This window comes from Balaenoptera physalus (genome assembly GCF_965194825.1).
Source record: "Balaenoptera physalus genome assembly, chromosome: 14".
NCBI lineage: Eukaryota > Metazoa > Chordata > Mammalia > Artiodactyla > Balaenopteridae > Balaenoptera > Balaenoptera physalus.
Window position 1 is genome coordinate 83,069,215 of NC_138893.1, and position 10,491 is coordinate 83,079,705.

The 10,491-nt window shown below is 39.2% G+C and overlaps 1 protein-coding gene and 2 long non-coding RNA genes across 8 annotated transcripts in view; 2 read left to right on the top strand and 1 right to left on the bottom strand.

The window, feature by feature from the left end:
• ADK (adenosine kinase) overlaps positions 1-10,445 on the bottom strand; it is a 496,766-nt gene extending 486,321 nt beyond the window's left edge. For 4 of the 6 annotated variants that reach the window (XR_014253411.1, XM_082424929.1, XM_082424931.1 and 1 more), the window contains exon 1: positions 10,309-10,444. Coding sequence is in view for 5 of the 6 variants with exons in the window: in XM_082424929.1 (XP_082281055.1) it covers positions 10,309-10,373 (65 nt within the window). In the remaining variant the exon portion in view is untranslated. Of the gene's footprint in view, positions 1-10,308 lie in introns of all 6 variants that reach the window. The other 2 variants (XM_082424930.1, XM_082424927.1) reach the window with 1 other exon arrangement.
• The window catches only part of LOC309642871, a 367,193-nt gene that overhangs the window by 150,646 nt on the left and 206,056 nt on the right, over positions 1-10,491 (top strand). The gene's annotated exons all lie outside the window — the stretch shown is intronic.
• The window catches only part of LOC309642866, a 242,639-nt gene that overhangs the window by 103,741 nt on the left and 128,407 nt on the right, over positions 1-10,491 (top strand). The window lies entirely within an intron of this gene.

The window sequence follows — 10,491 nt, forward strand, 5'->3', positions numbered from 1 at the left end:
TAAAGATAGTTTTCTTGTTTTTCAATTTGTTTACTCAAAAACTTAACATGGCTTTCCAGACTTCAGCTCAAGGGCTCAAAGAGTAAAACTATTTATTTTGCTACATCAAGCTTAAAGGAAATTGAGAACCCTAAGACATCTGAATTTGATTCTTTTGCTATATTTTGTTTTCCAGTGACCCCTCTTGGATGAGTCAACAAATTTCTTAAAAGGACCATTTTGCGGTATTACCTATTGGCCACATAGTACACTGTTACACAGTATGCTATGAAATTAAGAACGATGTTGCTGACCTTCAGTGCTTTTGGAGTTCTAATTACAATGCAAATAAGCTCACTAATTAAGGACCTGCTAACCCATAGGGAAAAGACTGATCATTCTGATAGGTCACTGAGTTCTTTGCAAATTCACTTTCAGAAAATTTATTTTTCCACCAAATAAGCAATTCTACATTTTTTTTTTAAGAAAGAAAACACTGACCACATGGCCTTAATAAAATGTTACTATTGGGCTTCCCTGGTGGCACAGTGGTTGAGAATCTGCCTGCCAATGCAGGGGACACGGGTTCGAGCCCTGGTCTGGGAAAATCCCACATGCCGCGGAGCAACTAGGCCCGTGAGCCACAGCTACTGAGCCTGCCCGTCTGGAGCCTGTGCTCCGCAAAAAGAGAGGCCGCGATAGTGACAGGCCCGCGCACCGCGATGAAGAGTGGCCCCCACTCGCCACAACTGGAGAAAGCCCTCGTGCAGAAACGAAGACCCAACACACCCAAAAATAAATAAGTAAATAAATACATTTATAAAAAAATAAAATAAAATGTTACTATTTATATAGGAGTAATATATATATTCTGAGGGAATTTTCCCCATGGACAAATGCAAGAAATGATTATTATAGTCAAGGCTCACTACAGTCACCAGAAAGAACAGAAATGTAATCTAGGAGTGCATCTCTTGGCCTCTGTCCTCCAGTATTGGATTTATTTCACACACAAGCTCACTCCATGTAACAAGAAAAAAGAAAGGTCCAAGAACCATGAAATGTTTTCAGGTAAGAGTTCTATCAACTCTTATGAATAGATAAGAATTTACAGCCAATACATGAATCCATTATGTGCCACTGAGTACTACAAACATAATCTTAAAACATCTTTAAAGAGTTTAAGAATTAATTCACTGAATAAAAATTTAGAGCCTATGTTGCAATGAAGTAATTAGTTATAAGGCATTAAGAGTTATTCAACTAGTTTCCCTACTTCAAGTAGCACTAGACGAGATAAAACATGCATACACTGTGCACTGCAATAATGCAAAGTATAAAGTACAAACAACCAGTGAAGGAGCTGTTTCCAGGCTCGGTGATTAGGAAAGTTTTATAGGGAAGACAGACTTTGGCTGGACCTTGAGGAATGAGGTTTTCATAAATATATTCTATATATGCTATAATGAACTTTTCTCTTGCTGAGAGAATGATACCACCTCACCTCCTACACCCTACAAGGTGCTGGCGGAGCTGTTGATTAGAGCGTCCTCCTCAACATCCATGCACTCCCCCACATATATAAACACCATTGGTGTGCACGCAAGCACGCACACTTGCACACAGGAAAATGGCTGAGAGTATATCCAAGGCTGGCCAAAATCCCCACCTCTGATACACTAACTGGTTCAATGGTGGGTATGTAACCCAGGCAGGACTAATCAGAGTATTCTCAAAACTGATACACAGATGTGGAAAGTCTCTGCCTTTGGGCTCATGAGATTTTTGGCTTAGGGATGAAAAATGCCATCTTTCTTGTTACATTAAGATGGGCTGTGTGAGAAATGAATTCAATACCAGAGAACAATAGAGGCAAGAGATGCACTCCTAAAATGAGTCATATTTGGCTAGACTTCCTGCTCTTTTAGTCAACTGAGTCTCTTAGAGACTTAATGGTTCTACTAGGGATACACCAAAGTCCAGCCTCAGCCTCTAGAAGGCAAAAAGCCAAGTAACCACTTCAATATCATTTCTGATAACCCCTAATTTTGTGAGTGATCAGTAATCACATATGCTACCTTCATACCTATAATCCTGTATTTGCAGCTAACATAGCAAAATAGCGGGGCTTATTAGTAACTAAATGTGGTGTGCTGACAAAATTGTGAGATCCTGTTAATACAGTAACCAAACTGTGTCTTGAGAAGGTAAGAGTTTCTTACATAATTGCTGTACATATTTTCTTATTCTATTCTACAGAAGATGCTGAAATCAGCATGTATGCAATGAAAGCCAAAATGCAAATGGAAACTCAAGATGTTCTTATGTTGAAAGCTAATTATTGTTTCCTAGATGAATACATTTTTAAAGAAATCATATGAGGGCACAAGTACAAACAAGTACAAACAAAAACATAAGAAATAAAACATATAAGTGAGGGCAACAACTTTAAATCTACTTTGGAAAATATTCAAAAAGTATCATCTTCAAGCAGTATGTGAAACTTTAGTTCATGAGACCACTTCAGTGAAATGAGCTTTACAAATCTTGAAGTCCAAAAATTGAAGAGAAGTCTTTACCTTAGTCAGTTACTATTTGAAAGGAAGAAAAGCCTAGTAACTCAATTACATAACCAGCACCAGTATTATGGTAGAACTAGCCAAACAAGACCTTTGAAATAAGCATCTATTTAGTATCATCAACATGTAGAATGGGGACTGCAGGAAAATTTTAGCAAGTGATTCTGATGAGAAATTGTCGTTCCTGCACAATAGAAAGCTTTTAAAAACTGAATATTTAAATTTTTAGAAAGGCCCTCAATCCTATTATTGAATCCTGGGGCAAGATATGTTCTGAGGCCAGAATTTTATGGGATTTAGAAATCTGTCAATTTTAGGAAGGTAATGCACTGTATGTACTATATATTTTATAAACTGCCCAGGAAGGTTTCACTCAGAATGCCATTAACAAACACATATTTCTACAGCAAAACATACACATTTGTGTCAGACAAATAAATACTACAGGGGGCGTCAAACCCATTCAAGTTTTGCTGCCAAATTAATTCATCTCAAACTTTTTTTTTAATTTCCAGTTTTCAGAGCTTTTGGGATTTCAGAAATACAGATGAAAAGATTACAACCTATAATAAAATCATAATACTTGTTTTACAAAGTTTCAGATTTACTTAGTATCCCAGAGGTCCATTCTGTAATGATGATATTTAGCCACTCAGCACTTGGCCAAAATATGTATTTAATGCACATCAAGTTCCTCCAGCTTAAAATCAAGAGTCCTAATATATATGTTCAGTGTAGAAAAGTTGGAAAATACAAAAAAAAAAAAAAGAATAAAGAAAATAAAATAACCCACAATCCGAATGTAAATTGGTGCAGCCACTATGGAGAACAGTATGGAGGTTCCTCCAAAAACTAAAAATAGAGTTACCATATGATCCAGCAATTCCACTCCTGGGCATATATCCAGAGAAAACTATAATTTGAAAAGATACATGCACACCCATGTTCATAGCAGCACTATTTACAACAGCCAAGCCATGGAAACAACCTAAATGTCCATTGAGAGATCAATAGATAAAGATGTGAGATATACACACATACACACACACACACACACACACATACACACAAAATGGAATATTACTCAGCCATAAAAAAAAGAATGAAATAATGCCATTTTCAGGTACATGAATGGACCCAGAGATTATCACACTAAGTGAAGTAAGTCAGAAAGAGAAAGACAAATACTGTATGATATCACTTATATGCACCTAGAATACCCTCAACCTGAGGACTTTGATCTTTCTTAAATTCTGGAAAATTCTCAGTCGTCATCTCTTCTAACAAGGCCTCTCCACCATTCACACTCTTTCCCCTTTTTGGAACTCCCAGTTAGATGTTAGTTGGTGCCTCTCAATATATGTATGTGTTTATATACATATATATATATATATATAAAAAATATTCTCTTGAGTTTTCTTGATTTCTCTGTGCTACATCAGGGTGAATTACTCAGTACTATCTTCCAACTCACTAATTTTTGCTTTAAATACGTTTGGACCAGAGTTTAACCAACTTTTTAAAATTTTTTTAATTTTTCACCATTTTTTCTTTTATATAGCCATTTACTTCACATTTACCTATTGTTTATTTTTAACATGCTTTTTTTATAACTATTACTTCTTTTATCTTTTTAAAGATATTTAAAATACTTAAAAGTTATTTTGAAATTGCTCCATTAGATTTTAAGTGAGTTTATCTCCTAGTGCTTTTGTTATTTTCCAAGTAATAGGCTTCCTCATCTGTTTGCAGGCTCAGACTTTCCCTTCCTCTTTCCAATGGTTTTGAGGTAAGCCACCCCTCTTCCACAGCCCATGACCTCCAAGCTCGGTGCTCTTGTACCAGGTGATAGTGGAGAAATTACAGTTCCCATCTCTGAGCCATGTGGCAGCTCAGCCACTTCTGTGTCACCACTTCAGAGCCACAGCTTTTTAAAGCAACAGCCAGGAGCAGAGGCTTTCAGCCTTCTTTTCATCCAGCCCCAGCCCAGCTCCAAGTTTCATCCAGGGTATCTGACTCCAGTTCCCCTGCACAAAGTTATTTCCACTTGCTCCTGAACCCAGGATCTAAATGCATGTTTGCTTTCCATTTCAGTCCGTGGAGATGGTTATCTTGTTCTTGAGTATACCTATATCTTTTCTTTTTCTTTTTAAATTTGTAATTGCAGTGTTTGGAGCAGGGTAGGGAGCTAAAAGCAGGATAAAGAGTACCATAATAACAACAGCTAACTTTTACTGAAAACATACTATGTGCCAATTTTATATTTATTTTTTCATGAAATCCTCTCAACAATCTTTTGAGGTAGGTATTTTTATTATACCCATTTCAAAGATGAGAAAACAGAGGCATGGGGCCAGTAAACAATCTTTCCAAGATTACCAGCTAATAAGGACCAAGAGTCAAACCAAAGGTCTTAACCACTGCTCTACTGGCTTCCATCCTGACCAGAACACTCTTCAGAATTTTGATTCTCTCTCTTATTTTTTTTCCCACTTAACTCTGAACATTTTGCATACAGGCAGGATTTTAATCGATGGAAGGGAAGTAGAGCCATATTTCAGGTAGAAAGTAGCATATTGGCCTCATGTTTATTTAGCGTTATTCAGTCTAGGCCTATACCTAAAACCAGAAACATAGTTTCAATGCCTGTCTTTTTACCAAAAGCCCTTCTCACTTTCCCTGGGCTCCAGGCATTTCATGTTTACCTCTAGATACCCAGGACAATCCATGCAGGCTTTCCTCTGACTCTGCCTTTTCACCACCCTCACTCTGCCCTAGTATATAACGTCTAGGAAAGGACCTTATTAAGGGATTCATAGAAAGTACCTCAGGAGACTTCCGTTTTTCATTTTCCTTCATAACCAAAGTTTTAATCTTAAAGGATTAAATTTGTAAATATAAGTGAACAGCATGCAATATCACCCGAAAAGAGCCAAACTCAATTTTAGGCTTCATTGTTAAAAACATAAGGTCTAGAAAAGTAAAGATTATCAGTCCCACTCTATGCTGCACTGATAATTTATCCAACAAACATTAACTGAATAGCTCCTAAGGACCAGGCACTGAGCAATACACTACGGACGCACAATCGATCATCCTTTCTCTTTTCTAGTATGCATACATTTTCCTCATTTAATCCTCACAACAGGCCACTCCGGGAACAGTATGCTCAGTTTATAAAAATCATCTTCTGGAGAATTTCCTGAAATAGAAAAAAAATGTGTTTTAAAAGAAGAGGTCAGACGTTGAGAATGGACTTGAGGACATGGGGGAAGGGGAGGCTGGGACGTAGTAAGAGAGTAGCACGGACATACATACACTACCAAATGTAAAATAGATGGCTGGTGGGAAGCTGCTGCATAGCACAGGGAGATCAGCTAGGTGCTCTGTGACCACCTAGAGGGGCGAGATAGGGAGGGTGGGAGGGAGGCTCAAGAGGGAGGGGTTATGGGGATATGTGTGTACATATAGCTGATTCACTTTGTTGTATGGCAGAAACTAACACAACATCGTGAAGCAATTTTACTCCAATAAATATGTATTTAAAAAATAAATAAATAAACACCAAAAAAAAAAAAAAGAAGAGGTTACTAAAACTGTTGCTTGGTCATCTAAAATACGTACAGACTTTTATTCCTAGGTTTAATACACAATTTTAAAACACAGAGTCCTAGTGAGAGGTAAAAGACAGAAGGAAAGACTAAAAGGAGTCCATGGAAGTGAAATGGTTAGGAAGCAATAATTTGAGAAAAACTCAACATTTGCTGACTGGAGAAGTGCAGTTTGTCTCCTTTTTAATAGAGATTAAAATTATATATAATTTATATATATATAAATTATATAAAATTAAAAGTCATGATCCAGAACAATGTGTAATTGCTAAAACATCAGAGAGAGTTACAGTGTGGGCTCTTCAGATTCAACCCTTCCTAACATCGACTTCAGAGCTTATGAATATTTGCTATGATGAATAAGTAGAGCTACTCCTGAAGAAGATTAGGCAGAACTTGAACCTGTAGGTGGAGAGACTGGTTAAGAAGCCAACATCAAGTCTAAGCAAAATAAAGTCTAAACTTGAGTTGTGGCAGCAGGGATGGAAAAGAAAAGGAATTTATCAGACATAACTGAAGAAGAAAAGACCAACTTTGATAACCATACACAGAGGGAAAATGAATCAAGTATCTAGGTTCCAAACTTTGGAGTAAGAGAAGTTAGTGGTGCCGTTAACAGATGTAGGGACCATGGAAGAAGGTGCAGATTTAGGACAGCAGATGGATTTAGTTTGATATATATGACTTTGAAGTGTCAGCAAGACACTCAGAAGGAGATATTCAGCAGACAGTTAAAATTAGGGTCTGAGAGCTGAAGGATACAGAGATAGAAAGATCACACAAGTTAAAGTGTTCAGTACAAAGCCTGGACCCTCCTACACCTTCTGCTTCAGTCAGACCAAACAAATGTAGTTCCCCAACAGAGGCAGCTCTCTGCCATTTCTACCTCCAAACAAACTTTTTTATAAAGCCAGACACCCTACTTCACACCTGGTTAGCTCTCTGTCATCTTTCAGTATGCTCAGGTATCATTTTCCCAAACCCTACTCATTTTCCACCAAGAGGATGGTACCTGGGTCTTAGCTCTCTCACTCTATGTACCTAATTTTTAGCACCATGCCTAAAATAGCAGGCATTTGAAAGGCTGACTAAAAGAATAGACTTGGCATGTGCTCAACAAGCCTTGGAAGGAACTCCATCCTCTTAGAGGTGACCGCTGAAGAAATTAACTTGGGTGATATTTCCAAAGGAGAGAAAAGAAAGTTAAGTGGTCCTAAATACAGGTAATCATCATGGAACATTTTCATCTAGGGAGCAGTTCCCAAAAATGCTTCTCGACTTCTTTCAGGCCTAAATACCTCATCTGTAACACAAGGATCATTATTCCTACTTCACATGTTGCTGGGAAGATTAAATGAGATAGCATAAATAAAGCACCTAGTACAATGTATGGCACTCAATTAATGTTCCTCAACCCAATGTGAAAACATGATAGAGCTAGCTTATTTCTTTGCAACTTCAGTAACTGCTATACCCTAAAAAGCCTAGAAAAAGAATGGATATTTGAGAAAGGGAAGCTAGACTTGTCAGATGCGCTCCATGAAGCAGAGTTTTTTCCAGCCTCACACTATTGTCACTTCTGTCTGGATAATTCTTTGGTTTAGGGGGCTTCCCGTGCATTGTAGGATGTTTAGCAGCATCCTTGAATTCCATCCACTTGGTGCCATTAGCCCTCCCCACCAAATATGTCTCCAGACATTGCCAAATGTCCCTTGGGGGGCAATACTTCCCCTGCTTGAGAACTATTACCCTAGAACTAACTGAAATTCTCACAAAGCCCTAAATCCTTTTCTTGACATCTACAAATATATATCAAATTTATTTGTTCCCTAGGAACTGATTCTACACATTAAATCATGCTTAGACTTTATAAGCCGTTCTCTTCTTTTTTATTAGTTGTTTTGTTTGTTTGTTTTTTTATACTGCAGGTTCTTATTAGTCATCAATTTTATACACATCAGTGTATACATGTCAATCCCAATCTATAAGCCGTTCTCTTAAAAGTTAACCAAAACTGTTAGCTAGCCCCTTAACTGTCAAGCAAGTCATCATAGATAATGCATGCAGTCTAACCACTCAGTGCATTACCACACTGAGACCCTTAAAGCCAAACTAATATAATGAAAGTAGGAATAGCCAATCCCAAAAGGTCTTCACACAAAATGAAGAGATTTATCCCAGTACTCAAGTGTCTAATCCTGACTTCATGGCTACAGGTGGTACTAACTACATATTTTATAAAATGAGTTTTAGTTGCCTAAGGACTTTTACAAGTTTTACGTAGACACTAATGACATGTAAAATAACCTTATACCTGTTTAAGAATTCTTATGTATCATATACCCATATATTGCAACAACATAAAAAGTTATGTACACTAACTGCAAAACAAAACAAAGAACAGATGGGAAAGTAGAGAAACAAAAGCGGAGTGAACAGTTCACTAGGGCTTTTGGACAAACTGTGAGGTTAATAAAGTTGACCTTGATCAAGTTACTTAACCTCTCTATACCTGTTTCCTCCTTGCTAAAATGTATATAATTATAGTGTCTACCTTGTAGGGTTGTTGTGGGATTGAATGAGTTAAAATATGTAAAATGCTGAAACAATACATATTAAACATTATTATTTATCGTTATTTTTAAGGCTGCATAGGCGAAGAGAAGCGTATCTTGCGTGGTTGTATAAAAGTAGGCACAGTAAAGTCAAACAATGAACTTGCACCCAGATGCTCTATGTTCAAACTTCAGTTCCTTAACTAATTGTTTCATTTGGGCTTCCATTTTCTCATCTGTAAAATAGGAAAGCACTCTGAAAACAGATTACCATACGAGAAAATCTAAGGGCTGTATGTTCAGTAGGATAGCAGGGGAAAGTTGCAGCTGTCTTCCAATTTGGTAGAGGAAACTTTGTGAAGAAGGTACTTTTTAAGGAAATACTCTAATAATGGGCCAACCAGAGAAAGCACATGCCTTGAACCCAGGTAGGTGTGATTCAAAAGCCTTTGCTTTAGTCTATAGTTTGAAAGCTTAAAACGAAAAAGGAACATCCTGAGTCGTTTAAAAAAAAAAAAAAGTTTATTTTCTTCATATAAGGTAGGCACACTAACCCTTCGACCCTTTGAAAGTAATAGGAATACATTAAAGGCACTGGCAGGGATTTGGTCACCATCCATTCAAAACAGCGTTAACACACCACCAAATCCCTAAGTGATCTTTTCTTTTCAATTATGAAAGATTCGTTTTTTCAGAGGTGAAGAAGGGTAATGCTGTTAGAAATGAGATTTGCCCTGTATAATCAGGAGTGTCCCAACAGTTTTCAATCAGTTTGATGTCTATTTTTAGATACAAAAATCTTTGCCTTCCAAGGAACATTTCAAAATCATCAAGGAATGGGCATACTGCACCTTATACTTATTAGGAAGGAATATTTTAACCAATAACTTTTTGTAAGTAAAAGTTGCAACATCAAATCATATGTGAAACAAATGTTAGGTGCAGAACTATCTCCACTGCTGCCAAAAGTGCAAAGAAAAAAAGAAAAATCAAGCTTTCCTAACCGTTCAGGCAAATGCCACCTCCGCAAAGCCTCGGAGGGGGAGTCTTGGTCCCCGGTAGAGGGTCTCCGAAAGATAACACCGTTCGTTTCGATGTACGTACGAAAAGGAAGGTCAAGGCGCCCTTCCGCGACCTTTACGAAAAATCCCAAGAATTCTGTCTTTGCCCCAGGGTAGAGCAGTCGCTGGGCATTCTCCTCGACATCCCCCAAGGAAGAGGAGGTGGCCGCGAGTGCCTCGGCTCAGGTCGGGTCCGGTCCTCCCGGGTCGCACCAGCTCAGCGCGGGCGGGCTCCCACGTGGCGCCCGCAGCCTGCCCAAAGCCGGCTCTGCACCCCCGGCCGGCGTTCTGATTGGCCAAGGGCGGCGGAGCTTCTCCGGAGCCGGCGGCGACTCGGCCAAACTGGGAGGGCGCCGGGCAAAAGGTCGCAGCCAGGCGGGCAGCTACCCGAGCAACCGGTCCCGTGTGTTCGCCCCATGCCAGCGGTGAGGATACCACCCGGCGCCTCGGTCGCGCAACCCCACGTGGTCCCTGGTTAGCAGCAGGCACAGTCACCCTCCACCCTATGTCAGGTAGCGCTCACCTCAGCGCTCGAGGCGCCTCCACCTTCAGCTTTTTGGGCTTCGGCTCCTCCTCAGGCGCTGCCATTTTCGCACTCCCACCTCACTTAAGCTCCAGCGCTCGCCCCACCCCTTCGGCTCTCGAAGGCCCCGCCCCCTCTAGCAACACCTCCTCCTCCTCTCGAAACCCCGCCCCTCTAGGCTCC